We start from the raw sequence: 19,840 nt of genomic DNA, 5'->3' as shown, positions 1-19,840 counted from the left end.
CACACCCTGATGAATCTTCCATCAGTTCCAATCCACCTGACTTTCCACTTAACCTTATTTTTCCCCTTGCATGACCATGTCTCTTTCCAAAACAAGCAGAATATCTCTCACTAATTTTGGTAAATCCAACTTCTTCATTTTCTTTTTCTGCCATTTTGTCCTACTATGAGTTCAACTACTAAGTAATTTAAAAATAACACTGACAAACTCAGCTAAAACTTTCATTAAAATTACCTTGAAAACTGAGACAAACTGGCTTCTTTTATCTCAATTATCCATGCAACTGGCTTTTTCATCACTAAGGTAGCTCTGAGATGCAATCTGACACCTGAATATGACCCATGATCTAAATATGACATTTTTCCTAAAGTTTGTTCAGAAAAGAGGGGGAATTGGGGGAGGGGGGAATCACACTTACAAGTCCACTTATGGCTACAATCCAGATGTAGGAACCAGAGGTGAAAAGCTATAAAAGAAAAAAAAAGGCAACTAAAAATGAAATTCGACTGCCAGTCACAGCATATTTATTTTTACATAACTCCAGCCATAACCATTTATGTTAAGTCTTAATTATATATATCTTAATATAAACAAATAGAAAATTAATAAATATCAATTCTGTTATATAAAAGAAAACAACATACTAATTTTTCTTTTCTTTTCTTTCTTTTTTTTTATACCAAGACCTAACTCAGCTTTTCAATAGCCTAAAACAGATTGGTTGAACCCAGCCCACTCCCGTGCAAAGAAAAATAAGTGAAATTCAAGCATATTCTTAATTACAAATGGACATTAATTGGCTTAAACAAAGTAAAATACTATATAGAAAGAAATTATTAGCATTAACAACATACAAAATATGTAGTCACCATCCAATGCTTGGTGTTAAGTAATGACATGTAATATTAGTTTATATAATTCTCTCATTTCAATTTCTTGTTATTGCTACTCTAGTTTTAGATGGAAGACATCTGCCAGCATACAGGTCCATGTCCAATGCTGCTCTGCTTAACTGCTGACACTCTCATTCCAGTTTACCCAAGAAAGAGCAAACTAAGTAATGGTATCAAAGTTCATTAATGGCAAAAGCAGTTAGAATTGGGTCTTATGAAACCTCTCCCTTCGTTTTCCAAATCATTTACCTCCAAGGGTGTGCTCAGGGTTTAAAAAAAAAAAGTCACAAGACATCTCAAAGTGTTCCTGCAAGAAAGAAAAGATTTGTAGCCTAATAACAGGATATTATTGGGATGATTGGTGAAACTTGAATAAGATAAAAATTTGAATAAGATTGTATCAATGTTAATTTCCCAATTTTGTTAACTGAACAATGGTTACGTAAGAGAATGCCCTTGTTTATAGGAAATATACACTGAAATATTTAGGGAATAAAATAAAGTCACATATACAGATTAAAAAAAAAGACTTGTAGCTTCGCGTTTGTTCACATTTAGATCTTTAGATGGGGAGTTTAAGCACTTCTGCTTGTAGAGAAAGAAGCAGGTTCATTGCTGACACTGTGCTACATGAAAACCTCAAAGTGGTGCCCATTTATCAAGGATACATAGAAAAAAAAGATACACAGAAAGACGACAAAGGTAAGAGATGACAAAGCACAGGTAAAAAAAGAATCTGACAAGCTGTGCTCTTGTGTTAGCTAATGTGGAAATGAACACTGGCTACAACTTCAAATTTAATCCCTTGATCTAAAATTTAATCCTTTGATCTAGCATGGATGCTTGTTCAGTGTGAATGACTGATAATAACAAGGATGAGAATTATGTGGAAAAATATTTTTCTGTAGTCTTTTTCTAAAAGTATAGAGAACAATAAAACAGCTAATACTTTCACAGCACTTACTGTATGCCTTCTCTCCTAGCTGGGCTTTTTGAGGGCAGGTGCCACATCTCATGCTTCATTTTCTCCTCCACAGCCCCCAGCACCGGGCATTACATGACTGGCTCTTGGGCCATGTGTACTTAAATGACCCTTCACAAATATTTTTGCTCTCCTGATCATGATTAAAGTCATTCATTCACTCATCCATTCATGCGTCAAACGTCCCTGGTTTTAAGAAGTTGTTGAGTAAGAGACAGAGGCACAGAAACATGTGCGAAGATCCAGAGGGGAGGGATGGAAGGAGAGAACAGAAGTTTTGGGAACAAAAGGTTCACGCTCATGTCAAGGTGGGGAGGGGTGGGGGCTGAGATGGGACAGGCAAGAAGAAACCCTGGATGCCATTCATGCTAAGGACTTCAGATTTTATCAAGAAGCCAGGGGCATTTCCACCTCTACATTCTGACACCAGCTTCTACCTCACCAACAAAACAAAACAAAACAAAAAAAACAACCCACTCACAATCTCAGAAAAACCAAAGGTGGCAGCCACAGAGACATAAATGATTAATTAATAATAGGAACCAACTGACTTAGTTCTTATTATCTGTTCAGATTACCCTAAAAACTCAATGCTATAATCTCTAATCCTTCAAATGACCCTGTAAGATAGATATCGTTGTCCCCACTTTACAGATGGGCAAATGGGGGCTCAGAAAAAGTGACAGAGAAAGAAAATAATTACCAGAGCAACCAATTAAACCAAAGTCTACGTGACTCCAAAGACTTTCCACAATGCTCCACTGAATTCCTACTCCATAATTAATAAAACAATGTTTTTCACCCTCAAAGATGCTCTATAACTAGAGTCAACAATGAGGCTTAGAGGCTTCCATAACTTGACCCAAGTCTCAAGGTAATGTGTGCAATGTCAGAACTGGAACTTGGGTCTCCTGCCCCCCATCCAGGGTGCTCTTCTACCGTTGCATTCTGCCTTCTGTTGTAACATCTTAAAAAAAAATTAAACATGCCACAGCAAATCCTAGTAGTAAGAGTAAAATGCGGAAATGGGCTATTAGGTTATACGAGTATCAGGGAGGATAAGGGAGAGTGTGACGCTATATAGGTTGAGAGATGAAGAATAAACACATTTCATGAGAAACGGCTGTAAACTGGTTAGGAAACACCCACCCCAGAGGAGCCACTGCTAACACAGGACAGCAGACTAGAGAAGTTAGAGGAAATGCTGAAGGTTAAAAGGGGAGGGAGCAGGGCATTCTACAGTGACACTGGTATCGGTTCCACATGCGTGGGGTAAGGAATGTTACGAGCATAATGGTGGATCGAAAGGCCAAGCTACACATGGTACCACAGGAAACAGCAGAATAAAAATTTACATCAAAAGGTGTGAGAGTGAAAGAAAAGTGACAGGTACTACAGGTTGAAAACTGAAAATCACATGTATCTTCTATCATTGCGCCTGGAACCCAGCAGAGAGCAATCAATATTCATGGAATATTGGTGAAGATACTCTTTTTCAATTTAAGTCGAACAGTCAGTCCTCTAATGGCCTTCGTCTCAAACCATCTAGTGGATGGTGACAGTGCAATCAGGCCCGTGCAGCACAGGAGTTATGAAGCTGGCAAAGCATATCTGGTTCCGCTTCAGAGCTTTGTGACACTCTATTCAATACATTAATTTTGACAGTGGTTCTCCACTTTCCACCTTTTGACTGTTCTCATTTGTTTCCACTTCATACTATGATTTTTAAAAGACACTTAAACGCAATTGTACAATGAAATTAAAATATTTTCCACCGATACAAATTACAGTGAAAGCTCTTATCAGATTTCTAAAGGCTATGAAAGTATTCTAGTATCTTGTATAAGATACTAGAATACTTTCATACCTATATACCTTGACGTTCTTGTTCTGTAACACTTCCTTTGAACGTTTGATATAGATCACGAAGCCAAACTTATGGGAAAAAAACACACTGTTTTCAAGGAGATCAAATGAGAAAAAGACCAAAAAAAAAAAAAAAAAAGAGAGAGAGAGATCTGGTTAAAGAAACATGAACATAAAAATGCATACTGTACCTGTAGTCCCAATATATAAATCAGCGTCTTGTTTGTGATGGACAACGGGCCCAGAATATGTGCCACCTGGACTCTCGGGATGGAGCAGTAAAACGGTACAAACAGAGCAAACACAGGTGCCAGGCTATGCAAACAAACACACAAACAAAATCACTATGGTGTAGCACCCGATTTAAAATACCATGGTAAATGCATATTTGAAGGAACACTGCTTATCATTTTATTTCAGTCTGAAAGCATGGTCTTAGATACACAAGTGGGTTTCTATACGTACATCACATCCAAAATAATTTGTACATATATACAACATTTTATGAGACCTCTAATTATCTAACCCTTGTCGACCCTCTCAAAACTATTGCAGAAAGGTGGTTCAGCATCTACTAATGAACTGTCAGCACTGTGAGAAAATTTAAAGTTGATGCTATGTTTTCTTCTCACGAATGACTTGAAATCTGATGAAAGAGACTAGATGAACCAAAAGCAAGAAACATTACAATTCATCACACAGTCAAATCCAAAATCTTCATCTCAGACTTTGTCCAATTACATTTCACTCCAGCACCTGACAAGGCACGCTGCTCCTGTCCTCCCTTCCTCAAATTCCTTCCTGCTTTTGTCTTAAACCCTGTTTCTTGCTGGTCTGCCCATTGCTCCCACCACTCCTCGCCTACCCTCTCCAGGGTTCCATTAGAGGCTTTTCTTCTTGCTCCAGTCTCTCCTGGTATAATCCTAAGCCCTTCTATGGCTTCAACTAAAAAAATGAAGTGAGTCCTCAAACTGTCCGGCTGTCCCCTCACCTTGGCTACGAAACTCGATTTGATACCTTCGACTTGACATATTCCAAAGTCACAAACGTCTTTCTACTTAAAGTCTTGTTTCTCTCTAATCCATCTGCTAACACTGCCAACACTACTGTCTTCCCCAAATACAACTCTGATCATGTCACACCCTTGTTTAAAACCCTTCCTTCCACAGGTTGCCAGTATCCAAAGAGGAAATTCAAACATCAGCACGAAAGAGCAAAGTCCTGCGATTCTTTCTTACCAGTGTGGTTCCTTGCAACCGTCCTCCTCTCCCTTCCCCTGATCTGGCCCATCCCCTCTCACCCCCTCCCCGCCCAGATGCTCCCTGGGAACCTTAGGCTCTGATGACTATTCACTGACACAGGTTATTGTTTCAACACAAGAGTGTCCGTTGCACTTTTTTTTTTTATATATATATATATTTTTATAAATTTATTTATTTTTGGCTGCGTTGGGTGTCCGTTGCTGCGTGCGGGCTTTTCACTAGTTGCGGTGAGCGGTGGCCACTCTTCGATGCGGTGCGCAGCCTTCTCATTGCAGTGGCCTCTCATGTTGCGGAGCACGGGCCCTAGGCACGTGGGCCTCAGTAGTTGTGGCACGCAGGCTTCAGTAGTTGTGGCTCGCGGGCTCTAGAGCACAGGCTCAGTAGTTGTGGCGCACGGGCTTCGTTGCTCCGCGGCATGTGGGATCTTCCCGGACCAGGGCTCGAACCTGTGTCTCCTGCATTGGCAGGCGGATTCTCAACCACTGCGCCACCAGGGAAGCCCTCCGTTGCACTTTTCTGCTTAGAAAACTTACACTTACGGTGTATGACAGGGCTCAGCTCCTCTTCCCAGAGATTCCTCCACCCTCCTGCTGGTTAGCTGCTCTCCTTCACCCTCACAGCTACCCCAGTTTCACTGTTTTTTTTTTTTTTGCGGTACGCGGGCCTCTCACTGTTGTGGCCTCTCCCTTTGCGGAGCACAGGCTCCGGACGTGCAGGCTCAGCGGCCACGGCTCAAGGGCCCAGCCGCTCCGCGGCATGTGGGATCCTCCCAGACTGGGGCACGAACCCGTGTCCCCTGCATCAGCAGGCGGACTCTCAACCACTGCGCCACCAGGGAAGCCCTCAGTTTCACTGTTTGAGTGAATCTGTGTGAGAGGCAATGGGCCAGCCACAGCAGCTCCATCCACATCTCTAAGTAAGAAGCAGCCCTGAACCTCAAGGAACTAGAGCTCCAGGACGGAGAACTCACATTCCTACGAGGGCGAGGCGGGAGACATGAATGAGGCATGTGGTCTGGACACACACTTACACCCATTCTTCATTAAACTCACGGCTTAATTTAATTAGTCTTTTATTTTCTCATGTTTTGGATAAGTGGCATCGTACAAAGAACGACTGCTTTTACCATAAGAAAAATGCAAGAAATATTTTTCACTTCCACAAAGAAATGTTCTCATTATCATCTCTGTGGAAACAACAGGTCCCTCTCGTGCATTTTCCCATCTTCGATAGAGAATGTATTTAATTATGTAAAATATTATTCACTGTCCTCTCGATTCTATTAAAAACAAAACCAAACCAAACACAGGTTGAAGATGTGATAAATGGCAGCAGCATCTACAGGCAGCTATAAGAATGTAGTAAATGCTAGAAGAGGGAAAACCCCAACCAGTGAACAGCTGAGCGCCAGGCCCTGGTCAGAACTGGAGACCCGAAGACGGTAAGATGCAGCCTCCCGCGGTCTCGTAAGGAGACGGCAGGGACAGGGCAGCAGAGGTCTGCAGACAGCTCGGCGGACAGGTCTGGAATGCTTCACTCCTCTGGCCCTCCTCCTGGGCTGAATACATCCCAAGGCAGGGAAGGAGATACATGCCTGTGGTTATCCCAGCATTGGACCCAGTGCTTGGCACAGGAGAAAAGCTCATTAAATGTGGGGCAATGAAACAATTCTTATTCTTGAACAGCTGTATGATCTACATCTTAACTGACTACATAGGGTTTTTAAAAAAACCTCCCATTAGATTATTCATTTTATGAGAAAGCACCACGTTCTATTTAGCGCTGCATCCCCCTAGTGCCTAATGCGGACACTTACCCGTAATCGACCGGGAACATTTGTTGGATTAAAAAAAAAAATTAACGAAAGCAATTTTAACAGAGGGTTATTTAAATTGTCATTCTAAATATCCATACTACACACAAACACAGCTGATGAAGCAGCTGTGCATTCTTTTCGTTAAAAAGAACAAGTTAATCGCTCCTGGGCTTAAAATTCTGCAATGACCCACCGCCAGCCAAGAGTAAAAGCCAAAGTCGTGACAAACACACACAAGACCCTGCGTCCCCCACCCCGACCCGCCTTCTACTCCGTAGACTCCCCCTACTCGCTCTCACTGCTCCCCGGACACAGGACCAGGCACACTGTGCCCCAGGGCGCGTGCCGCTGCTTCCCCCTCTCCTGGCCATCTTCCCACAGACAAGTACATCACTCACTGCCTTACACCCTTCAGGTCTTCACTCAAATAGCAACTTCTCCAAGAAGCCCTCCTTGACCACCCCACTCCAAACTGTAGCCCGCACTCACCTCACAGCCCCACCCCTACTCTGCCTTCTCTCCTTCCTCTCCCCACAGCACCAATAACCTCCGGATTTACTATGCGGCTTATTTACCATCTGTCTCCACGACTAGGATGGAAGCTCCACGAAGGCAGGGATCTCTGTCAGTCTGTTTGCTGCTTACCTCCACTCTCTAGAACCAGGCCTGGCACAGGGTAGTTGCTCAGTGAGTACTTGCTGAATCAATGAATTTCTCTTTAAAATGGTAAAACCATACAGCAGAATTTGTCTTTTGTTTTAAAGAACCCCTTTTCTTGTTTTGCTGTTTTTAATGGGATTGAAACATACAGTTTCATAGATATACTCAAAATATGGCCTGTTGTTCTCTTGGTAATAATAAGAAAACTCTATTTTGGTTGCACTTGAGTTTCTCACTACAGAACATGACTTTAGGTACCTAACTTATAGAAGGTCTTCTGTCTACATTTAGCAATAAAGTGTAAAGAGTGAAGCTATAATAAAATCTGAAGCAGAGTTCTTGTTGACGTTACATTCCAATGTAAACTAAGAAATACTGATAGGAATTTTAATGACCCCAGCTCATATCTTATATACCAAAATAGAAGAAGTTTCAAAATTCCTTAGAAGTTATTCATCACTGTGTAGTTTTAAATGATGACTAAACACTAAACCACATCTACCCATAATACAAAAAGCACATAGTTCAGACCACGGTTATACAGGTTGTTTTGTAGAAAATTTCCATTGCTATTTCTATACACACTGCGTGTTTTTAGTCACTGACCAGTTTTTCTCTTTTCCTTATTTTATGACAACATTTTTTCCTTATATTGGCGACAACAACTCAGTTTGACCTTTTTGTGTTGTGAACAGCTAACTTCTGGAAGTCCTATCTGGCTTAAGCATATAGAGCTGAAGTTCAGAAAAGAGGAACACGGTTCATAAAGAATTCATTCACTAACGTCACTAATATTTATTGAGTATCTACTCTATACTCACAACTGTGCTTGACAGAACAAATAAAATAGTAGAAACTCTCAGTTCAGGTCACAAACGTCCATCTCTTCTACAGAAAAGGACATGGACTCCACTTTTACAGTACAACTAAAGAAATCCTGGTAACTTTCAACAATAAAAATAAGGTTTGTGAGCTCATGAAATTATCTCACACTAAACCTCAATGGCATCTCAGAGGACAATTACCCTATCACCTCTTCTTTATACACTTGACTACTCTAATACCAAAAAAAGGGGGAGATCCAGTTTGCTAGAACATTTACTTTACCTAGATTTCATGATATAACAACGTTTTACTTAATAAAAACTATTTCAAAAACTAAAAACCAAAACCCCACCAGGATGGCTTTTCAACAAATTGAAAAACTTCTTCTCAACAGTGTCTTCTTCAAGGATTCTTCAATCCAAGTTTTAAAGGAACTAGTTCTAGAAGATTTTATCATATTGGTCCACCAAATCATAAAATCTCTGTATTTCCCCCTCACAGAATTATTGGACTAGGAATTATCTTGGTGATCATTTAGTTCAATACTTTTATTTTATATAATGGGGTGGAGACCCAAAGAATTTAGGTGAGCTGTGGCTCTTCTGTTTGACAAGGTTTCTCTACAGATCTTCAGCACTTTAGAGCTTATAAGAACCTAACAAGCCTCTCAATGGAATCACATCGCTGAGAGGCTAAAGGTCCTCAGCCACTTGGACAGAATCCTGGAGTGGAAGGGCCTCTGAGGTCACAGGGTTACAAATTCCTACCAAATGATTCAATCCTCTCTACGACATCCCTCAAAATAGTCATCCTGTTTATGCAAGCACCTGAATAAGAGACACCATGCCATTTTTTTATGATCTCAACTTTTGAGATCTACTTTCACATTTTGATTTGAAAGCTGTCTGGTAACCTCCTCTTACAAGGCCTTCCTTCTACTCTCTGGAGTTAGGAAGACTAACACATACAATCTAAACCCTTTACCATGAGAGCTTCCTAACACGTGAGGGTAATGATCACGTCCCTGCCAAGCCCAGACATGCTCAGTTTATTCCATCATTTCTCCTAAGACCTGGCATCTAGACCCCTCACCACCCATGCTCTAAGGTCATCCGTGCCCTATAAAACGCAGCCTCCTGAGCTCACTGGGAATGGCCAGATCATCTCTCTTGTTCTGAGCGCTATATTTCCATTATTTTAGCCTGCAAATCAATTTGCATTTTGATAGCCATGTGACACTGTTGGTTTAAAGTGAGTCCATTAAGGCTTGAAGGTGAACAGCACAGGTCTCCGTCATCCTGTGCATGAGAGGCAATTCTAGCTGTAGGATGCCCCCTTCAACTCTTCCCTCGTCATGCATGTGTCCATGCAATCAGCGATCCAGTCAGTTGGTCTCCCGCCTGAAAATACTGACTAATCACTGTACACATGCAAAAGAGCATTTTTCTCCACTCACCACAGAAATTTCTGTTTCTTTCTCATTAAGCTGTTGATAAGATACAGAATGAGTGAACTACTCCCTGCACCAAGTTTCCAGGCAGACAGAATTGTCAAAATTGACATTTTTTCCCTTAAAACCTTTAAAAACTCACACTTTACACATAATATGGATACAAAATCATCAATAACTATGATTCTTTTTTTTTCCTGGTTAAGGTTTATTGCTTCAGTCTCTTCCAAAGGATTTTTTTTAAACTTAAATCTTTATAGAAAAATTTATAAAGTTCCATAGATATCAAAAATTCATAAATTCCAAGGGGTTTTTGGATAACCCTTTTTTAAAAAATCACTAACAGAAAAATTTCACTTCCTATTAACAAAAAAAAGTGCACACGCACACATGAGGCTAACTGATCATTACTGTGCTCAGTCACAGGGTGACAGAAAAAAAGCCACCACCATAAAAGGATGTCTGCATAATCTCCCTTAAAACAACGTGCCAAGGTTAACCTACTTCAGTTTGGGCGAATACTGACTGCCACCACACAGAGGTCCCAACAAGGCACTAAGAGGTAAGTACCAGATATTTTGCTTTTTCAACAAGGTCTTGTGAGTTAAGAAAAACTTTGAAACCCTAATTAAGGTTGAAGGTAAAGGTAAAGAATCTATCCAACAAAAAGCTATAAACATTTCTAACAAAGATTTTATCATTAATATAGTTGAGACTCTCTGGTGACAGGCAGTTCTAATAAGCTGATACTAAGCTGGGTGAAAGCAATGGATCATGCCAGAAATATCTTTGCGAAAAAACAGGGCTAACTTTGTACTTCTGTGTGAACTCACAATTACAAAAAACAGTATCAAATATTAATCATCAAATACTGCCAGTATTTCAGGATACTTTATGAAGGAAAGGAACAAAGTTATTTTAAAATGGAGTATTCCTACACTTAAATGTACTGTACTTATAACAAGTTATACAGCACAATTTAAAATAAAAGAGTTAGTACATGTTACTATTTGACCATATATGTAAGTACATAAAAGTCTTTCCTATACTTCTATTATTTCTCTACTTTTATACTTTATATTATTTCTCAGGATAGAATCCCAGTAGTAGAATTCCTGGGGCAAAGGGTACACATTTAAAAAAAAAAAACAACTTCAGATATAAATTGATATTTTTCAGTTTATAAAAACATTTTACCAATTTACTCTCCCACCAGTGACAGTCTGGGCCTCACTGCTTCTCAGCCAACATGAGTATTTTAATTCTAAATATAAACTATTAATCTAACAAGTGAAAAAAGAACATCTCTTTGCTTTATATTTATTTGACGATCAGAAAGACTAAACACATCTCCGTATTTTTTTCTAGAACTTCTGTGTGCCCAAAAAATATCACAAAACAATGAATTATATGCAGTGAGTTGCCAGTATTTACGTCCAGGTTGGGAATGGAGGTAACAGAAACTTGGTAAAATATAAGCTGTGCAGAGACTTCCTCTAAAGGAGGGTGTGTTTTTTTTTTTTATTTTGGCGGGGGAGGTGGTCTCATTTTAAGTACAATATAGTGTAGTGGTTTAGAGCATGGGCTCTGGAGTCAGGCTTGAACTGGGGCTCCATTATTTACCAGCTGCGTGACTCTGGACAAGTTACTTCCCAGGCTTCAACTGCTTCATTTGTAAAATGGGGAGTAATCATACTGCCCAGGTCTTACAGCACTGGCTCTCACAGTAAGTGCTGGAAAACTACCTGTTACCACTCTCTCTTCCCTCTGCCCATTAAACCACGGAAGGATGAATCCAACATGCAAAGTTTCCTTGCCCTATCATTTCTATGGGAATTATTTTTCTTGAACTTATTTCTAGATCTTTAGAAAATATTTTACATAAAGACTGAGTCTGTGGATGATTATACATCTAACTGTGTTTTCTGTCTGGACTTTGCATTTGCGAGTATTTCAGTGCATGTTTTCTCTTGGGGGTTAATCATAGTTTTGGACATAATACTGCAAAGAGCACACCGCTCCAGAAAGCATTCTCACTCACAAGGTTCACCTATCATGTGGTGGTGGGAATTCCTTTTATAAATCACTTTCAACTAGCTTCTGAGAGCTTTTCAGTAACATGACCAGTCATTTAATGGAATAAATATTAACTCAGGTCACTATATGACTTTCATTCATTTATGCTTTCCAGAGGCATTTACTGTTGCTGGCCAGTTCTGAAACACTCTATGGGATAAAATGAGATAAAGCCATCATCCTTAAGAAGTTTACATCTAAAAAAAGAGCTCACCATCCAGTAAAGGAGTTTACTAGTGACAGCTTTCTCTCTGCTATGGTTAAGGGCCTCCTGGAGTTGTTAAAATGCCCTGGTTGTGTATGTGCTGAGGATGTGCAGTACCCTCCAGTCTGTATCCTTCTTAGCTTGCCAGGAAGTTTGTAAAATAGTGGGCTTCAATGTAAGATGAAATAACACACGTTAAAATCCTCTGAAAACGACAGAGGTAACAAAGATCCTTGTGGTATCTGGAAGCCCAAAGAGAAGAATAAAAATATTTTGCTAAATATCTGCAAATATTTAAATACCAGTACAAAAATAAATTAACAGCATAAGAGCTATCCTAGGTCTTCACCATCTTCTCTCAGTGGAAATTTTAGTCCAAACTGTTTTATAGACATCTTGTTAAAAATAGTAAAAATCTAAGTTTATTTATAAAACTTTTACTTACTTTGAAATATGCTACAAATAAATTAATGAATTCCTGATTTATATCAGCATATTTCCCTCCTTCCCTCCCTCCTCCCTCTCCCCACCTCCCTAGCCCTTCTCTGCTCTCTGGTTGAGACAGGTGTATGAGTTGGTTTGCGTTAAAGTTTTGAGATGTCTTCCTATTTTACTTGTTTCCTACCAATAACCTCAGATCATGCTGGAAATAGGAGCTAGGGCTAAAACATACTACACTGAATGTGATTTCTGGAGCCAAACTGCCTGGATTAAATCCTGACACTTAACAGCTGTGTCTTTAGGCAAGACTCATAAGTGCTCTGTGCCTCAGTTTCACCCGTGGCAATGGATTTGGGAAAGTTTTGTGAGATTCAGTGAGTGAACATACATAAGGTGCCCAGGGCAGTGCCTGGGACACAGTCTATGCTGAATAATACTGGTTACTATTATCAATCAAATGTATCCTGCAGTCTTATAAGAAACTTTGAGGATCAAGAAAGCTGGGATTCTGCTATTCCTTAATGGATATTTATTGAGCATCAATCATGGGTCAGCTGGAGACGCACAAAATTAACAACACAGCCCCCACTCTCAGGATTTCACAGGCCAGTAGGAAACAGAAACAAAACAAACAGTACAGATGCCAGTACAGAGGGCAGTGCCCTGGTGAGGACACCCCACTCTGCCTTTCTGCGGGGCAGGGGGGGGGTGTTGTCGGGGGAGCAGGAGAGGATAAAACCAGGGAAGCTTCCGGGAGCAGCTGATTCTGAGCGAAGCCCTGAAGGAAAGCAGGAGCTGAGGATCCAGGACCGGGGAGAGGAGGCTCCAGAGAGAAGAGGGTCAGAAAGGAACAGAGCTGTGGGAGAACACAGAACATCAAAAGACAGCAAGCAATCTAGTAGGGCCAGAGCCAGGGGGTCACAGGATGGAAGACGGCTAGAGATCCAGCTGAAGAGGGAAGCAGACCCCGAGCACGAAGGAGACCGTGTGGCGTGACAGACGGCTTTCAGTTTGCCTGGGCACCATCTGAACGGCACTGTGCGTGCTGCGTGCTGCAACTGCAACTCCACGGAGAAGTGAGGGCGGCCTGAGGCAGGCAGTGGGAGCAGCACGCACACAGGCAGACGGACAGACAGAAGGGGACGTGCAGAGGAGAGGCCAGGGGCCGGCGGGCTGAAGGCAGGAGGCAGCAGGGGACGAGGACACGGAGGCCTGCGTGGTCCCTGGCTTGGCAACTGTCCTGAGGGGGGACCCTGAGCAAATGATCCAATCTCTCCCGAAGTTTGCTTATCCATAAAATGAGGATATTTAATGTTTCTGATTAAGTTCTATGAGGTAATAGAGACGAAAATCAAGATCTGAAACTCGCTTGAACTTTAAGGAGAAAGGGTTGTTTCTAGAAATATTTTGGATTCAGAGGATAAAGATTATACTGACTCAGTCCTTCATTATAAGGAATCTTTGTATATTATGCAGTTGGTTATCCTACATACAGGTCAAATCATGCCACAGGGAAACACAGTATTTGTCTTCCTTACACTGAAATGAGTATTACGGTGGGATTATATTTTCTTCCAGTTCCTAAACATTATGCCATATATTTCAAGTCTGCAGTGCTACCACCTCCTCTGTCTTCATCTCTGAAGACTTTCATACCGTCCTAGTCAGTATTCAAGCTGCCAACAGCCACACAAGGAATAAATAATCAGTGAAAGGTGAAAGAAAACTAGCCAGACTGTGTAAAACCCCAAATATGCAAGTGGGAGTTTAACCAGATAACACAAATGTCAGGCACCTTTCACTTTCCCATCAATTCCAACGTACGTGTTTACAGAAGGTGAAGTGTCTTTAGCGGGTGCCCACTGGGTTCAGGACACCGCCGAGGCACAAAGAGGAAAGTGCAGATGGGCCAATGCTGTTTTTTTGTTTTTTTTTCCTGTTCTGAAGAAGCTCCCTGTGCACTGTCCTGCACATGACCCTGTGCAGACCTACTGAGAGGTGGGCAGGACCAGGCTGTGTCCTGGGGTGAGCCGCAGGGTCACCCTTCCACAAGCCGGAGGATGCAAGCGAGCGAGCTCCCTAGGAGACAGGGAAGAGAGGTGCCCTCAGACGACTCAACTCCTGACACAGACACTCTGGCACGTGGGAGGTTCCGTCTGAGAAAGTGGGGGCACATGTCAGTGGTCACCTTTCTGGACAATCTTCCCTATATAGTCTCCCCAAAAATCAATCTTGGACACAGCTATCAACCTAGGACTCAAAGCTAGTGAAAAAAAAAAAAAGGTATCACCTGATAGTGTAGGAAGATCTCTTTGACTAGGTTATCGGGGTGTGTGCTGGCCGTCAGAGCGGTTGAGAGCAGGGTAGTAGTCTGGAACGGCCATCAGACTGCACCAGTGAAGGGACGCGAGGCTGGGCCTGTGCTGGTCACTGCCCGTCTGTGCCTCAGGGATGCCTGTTTCGCACCTGCCTGTTTTGTAGGCCGGTGGGACACACAACTGCTCAGGTGATGGTTGTTGAGTCACCGTAAAGCAGGTGAGAAACATGACTGGTTGAGTGCTAGGCCCCGGTATGTGTGACACTGGACCAAACTCAGATGTCCCTGTTTGCTCAGCTTCAAGAACAAGGAGGCTTTTTCAAGCAACTGACAAATACGTATAAAACTAGGGGTATGTTTGTCCACGGGGTATGTTTGTCCTCAAAGGCAGTAGACAGCCCCAGCCTGCTGTCCTGATCCATCTGTGCTCGTCTGCTTCCCAGGAGACCAAATCCTTGTTGCTCCTTTGAGCCTGGAGCCTTCCTCTGCCCCCTCCTTTCCCAGTGACTTTATTTTCCCACTCCAGAAATTTTCCCTCAATCTTACCCCTCTTCAACAAAATAACCAAAGGACAGTGTAGCAACAGAAATCAGACAAACAATGGGATCAAACAACAACACTCATCATTTAACAACAGACAAGTATCACTTGTATCTGCACGTCCATTCTTCGGGTTGTTTTTGAGAGCGTACTCCTGTAACTTCCTCTTTGGTGCAGGCCACTGTGGGTACTTTGAGTCACAGCATCTCAATGTGTAAACATGGTCCTGAGCAGACTTCATCTCACAGAGAAGTCACCTCTTATTAATGATCATGTCAGCATGATCTGACCCATTGGATTCATTGCTAAGGACTGAATTTAAACAAAATTACTAGAAGTTTAACCCCTTCTTACTTTTAAGTGTTGATGATTATTAAGCGAATAAATATTAGGGGTATCCAGGACATTTCAGGAATCTTAAAGCTAAACACTAAAAGCTGGTATTCTAGCATTTACTAAATCTTTGAATATAATGAGGATTTTATTCTGTTTCTGCCACAAATAAATCATTTATCCAAGCAAGTAAATTGGGATTGCAGAAGTACCCTGTGAAAAGTCACAAATGCCTCCAAGTTGGTATCCAGGCTAAATAGTTCTAGAGTACAAATCACATTAGCTCTTAGTTTTCTTTAATACGAATAAATGAGTTTTGAGGGGGCCTTTTATTTTTTCCTTTCTGTGGCTAGAAAGAACTTGACAGTTCATGTCAACATGTCTGGTTATGCAAAAATGACACGATAGTGTCTTAAGAAACACTAGCTACTCTATTAGTGAGGAAATCAATTCTAGAGAAAAGCACACACAGGCCCACTTTCAAAAATGTAAGTGAAAATACTTCGTAGGATATTTTGCTGTGGAAGAACTTGCTGTTTTACACGTTAGGATAATAGTAAAGTTAAAAGGATCAATATTGCATTACAGAGACAAACCTGAGATAGCCTCGTTTGCTTATTAACAAAAATGTTAAGAGAACTGGCACAGATGGCTGCCCCGTAGTTCCTTGGGTGGAACCTGAATAAGGACCCACACTTCCTGCAGCCCAGGTACTATCTGTGCCCTCAGGGCAAAGCTTGCAATCCTCATTCTTGTCTCTCAGCTGTGAGGCACTAAGGACAACTTAGGGACATTGTACATCCTTTCATCAGAAAGCATTATGAGGAAATTATAATTATTACAGGTACAAGTATTCTAAGGAAAAAAAATTTAGAACAAACATTTCTTTATGCTTTTCTTCAGGCAACAAAATGACGAGCCATAGTTTCAATACTTTCAAGTACAACTCAGTATATCTATCCTAAATACCATGTCAGACGCTGTTGTCTAATGATTATGACAAATACTTAAAATATAGTGAAAGAAAGAAAGAAAGGATTTAGTTATGACTAAAAGAGGAAGGACTAGATACAGTTAAAAGGGGAATTTGCAATCGAAAAGTTAGTAAAGGAGCACTGTAATGCAAAGAGCAAGCAGAACCCGGGTGTGTGTGTGAGAAGAAACATAGCAAATACTGAGATAACACCTCATTCAGACAACAGCACATTCCCAACATCCATCCTTCAGTGTGAGGTCCTCAGACATTAAAAGCTATCATTTCTGAATTTCCAGGATCTAGCATATAGAGGAGGCACTAAACCCAATTTTTGCTGAATAAAAGAATGGAGTAAGTCAAGGTTCAGGAAAGTAATCCTGAATCCTAAAATGATTAAAGGAAGGGATAAAATAATATTTCCGAGGGAAGATGATAATAAATTGGGATTGGTTGATATAAGAACGGGATAACAACAGTCAAGTATGTGAAAGTGGCTTTCTCTCAATTTGGAAAAGATAAAATGGACTAAAACTATAGCATTAGTAACACAGGATAAGTAACACCAAAGGTAATATACTAGAGCTGTTGACGGATGGAATCAACCTTCCAGAGGTTACTAAATATCCAAAAGAACACATTTCAAAACAGCCCAGAGTCTCCTTGACTTGAGATCCTCTGGGTCAGCCCATTTACACATCCACGTTGTGCAAGTGCCTTTCTTGGACCGACTCGGGGCAGGGGCGGGCAGCAAACAGCCCTTCCCCAGTCTCCCCCTCAGGGCTCCATGACGCAGCGTCCACCAGTCTGGCCTCCCACTTGGGAAGGCACCTCTCCTGGAGTGGGAGTCCCGTTGTCCTCTGGAAGAATCGTCTCCCTGCTCTGGAACGGCTAGGCCACACGTGCCCCGGCTGTTTGTGTACAGGTGAGGATGGCCCTGAAGCCTAGACCAGTTTGAAACTACAAACGCTCAGTTCTTGAAAGGCAGCGTGAAGCAGCTGCCCCTGCCGAGGACTGGACAGAGTAGGAGGCTTGAAGCCAGGCTGGCAGAGAGAAGGATCCAGCATGACCCTTACCTTCTCTGACAGAGGTTTCCTCGAGTGGAGAGTGGGTGCATGATGGCAACACCTGGCTTGCAGGGCTGCTGGGACGGTTCTTCCAGACATGACTTAAGGTAGGCATCTAGCGAAAACTAAGGCATAAATCTGAATAAAGAGCACTAGCTTTGAAAAGTATGTCAGAGGACAAGGCTTTTGCAAGAAGAGCTGAATTTCAAAAAAGATTTCTTCAGATTAAAAAAAATTATTTACCTATTTACTCATTTCATAGTCAATTCATGTTTGGTGTTAAAAATTTAGAATATATGATGAAACTCAAAAATTACTTGTACTTGTGAACTATGTTTTGGCCTATATATCCATGCAGGGATGTGTGTGTGAACAGCTGCTTTTCCTACCCGCAAAGTGGCCTGTTGTGGAATCTGCTTTCCTTACTTAACATCCTCTGTCAGGAAACAGGCATCTACATTACCATTTTCAGTGGCTGCATCGTGTTCTACTATACGGCCATAAAATACTTAACCAGTTCCCTAATGACGGACATTTGATTTGGTTGCAAATTTTCGCACTTAAAATTAACACTGTGTTAAACGTCTTTTTCTTAACTTAAAATGTTCTGAAAACACTGCCTTTTGTGACTCTACTGGGTGCTTTATTTCATTCAGTGAAGCAGCTGGGCGTGCATTTGCAACTGGTAGGCAATGGCACATTCTCTGATTCATACATTAGTGTAACTTTCCTAATCTCTACAATAATTATTATTCAGATGGAGGATTAGCAGACTCCACAGTGTATTTTTTCCCCCACCATGTATTTTAAAGGCAGTTCCCAGGAACCTGCTTTGGAAGACTCCTCGAAATAAAATTTACATGTTGAGATTTTCAGAAAAACATTTTTTTCACAAAAATTAGAAAAATAAAGGCAGCTCTTGATGCCTGTTCCTAAACTGCAACCCGTGCCTGGAATTTCCACCTCTCCCTCATGTCCGGTCTCGGCTCCTGAAAGCCACTTCTCACACGAGCGAAGCCTTTCCCTACTAACTGCAAAAAGTTTTCCTACTTTTATCCCACAACTGCAATTTACACAATTTCCCTTTCAAGAATCACTCCATCCCCCCACCCCCGCACAAAATATAAAGTCCATATTTATTGGTTTTTGTTTGTTTTCTATTTCATTAATATCTCCAATTAATTTTATTGTTCTACTTTTTTGGGGCAAACTCAGTTCTTTCCTAGCTTCTTGGAGCTGTATATTTAACTCAGCTATTTTCAATTTTTAAAGAAATGAATGCATTCAAGGTTTTGCATCAGTCTCGGATTAACTCTTTAGCTGCATTCCACAGTTCTGTAGTATTTTTCTCCTTCGGTTCTAAGCACTTCAAATTTTGCACTGTGATTTCTTAACCCATGAGTTCCTCAGAAAAATATATCTTTAGATTCCAAGTGCATCCTTTATCTTTTTATTTTTGATTTCTAACTTAGTTGCACTGTACTACTCACAAGGAATGTGAGCTGCTAGCTAATGATTTTCTGAGAAATCTGAGACACCTCTCATGATCTAGTACATGGTTAAATTTGCAAATAATTCTAATGTGCTTTCAGCACAAATTCTGTTAGCTTTTAAGTCATGTTGGGTCAATCTTTTTTTTACCTGTCATATTCTAATAAAAATATGTTAAAATCTCCCATTATGGCTGTGGATTTGACCATTTCGCCTTTAGATTCTGTCAAATTTTGCTGTTACACGTACAGTTCATGATTCTTTTCATGCCCTTTGGTGAACTGTTCTTTTTAACTTGTGTAGCGACCTTCTTTACCCCTATTAATATTGATTGTGCCTTGGATTCTATTTTTTTCTGATGTTAATATTGCTACTCTGGCTTTCCACTGGTTGGGGTTTGCCTGGTATGCGTTTTCCCGTGCCTCTGTTTTCAAACTTTCCAAATCGCTTTGAGTTCCCTCTTTTCTAAGCAGCATACAGCTGGATTTTTAAAAATCCAAACTGACAGTCTCTGTCTTCTAATCGGTGAGTTCAAGCCATTTAAATTTGTTGACGCATTTCCTACCCTCTTATTTTGTGTTTTCTACCTATCATCCTCATCCTTTGCTTTTTCACAGTCTCCTTTCTTGTATTCCCTTGATTA

At 41.1% G+C, this 19,840-nt stretch overlaps 1 protein-coding gene across 1 annotated transcript in view; it reads right to left on the bottom strand.

The window, feature by feature from the left end:
- Positions 1-19,840, bottom strand: part of UBAC2 (UBA domain containing 2) — a 153,479-nt gene that overhangs the window by 59,041 nt on the left and 74,598 nt on the right. Inside the window, exons 5-6 of the mRNA XM_082859690.1 lie at positions 3,933-4,056; positions 419-466 (exon numbers count right to left, since the gene is read on the bottom strand). Of these exons, the coding sequence (XP_082715816.1) occupies positions 419-466; positions 3,933-4,056 (172 nt within the window). The remainder of the gene's footprint in view (positions 1-418; positions 467-3,932; positions 4,057-19,840) is intronic.

This window comes from Leucopleurus acutus, assembly GCF_964270905.1.
Source record: "Leucopleurus acutus genome assembly, chromosome: 18".
NCBI classification, from domain to species: domain Eukaryota; kingdom Metazoa; phylum Chordata; class Mammalia; order Artiodactyla; family Delphinidae; genus Leucopleurus; species Leucopleurus acutus.
The sequence above is the reverse complement of the archived record's forward strand: the minus strand, read 5'-3'. Positions and strand labels throughout refer to the sequence as shown.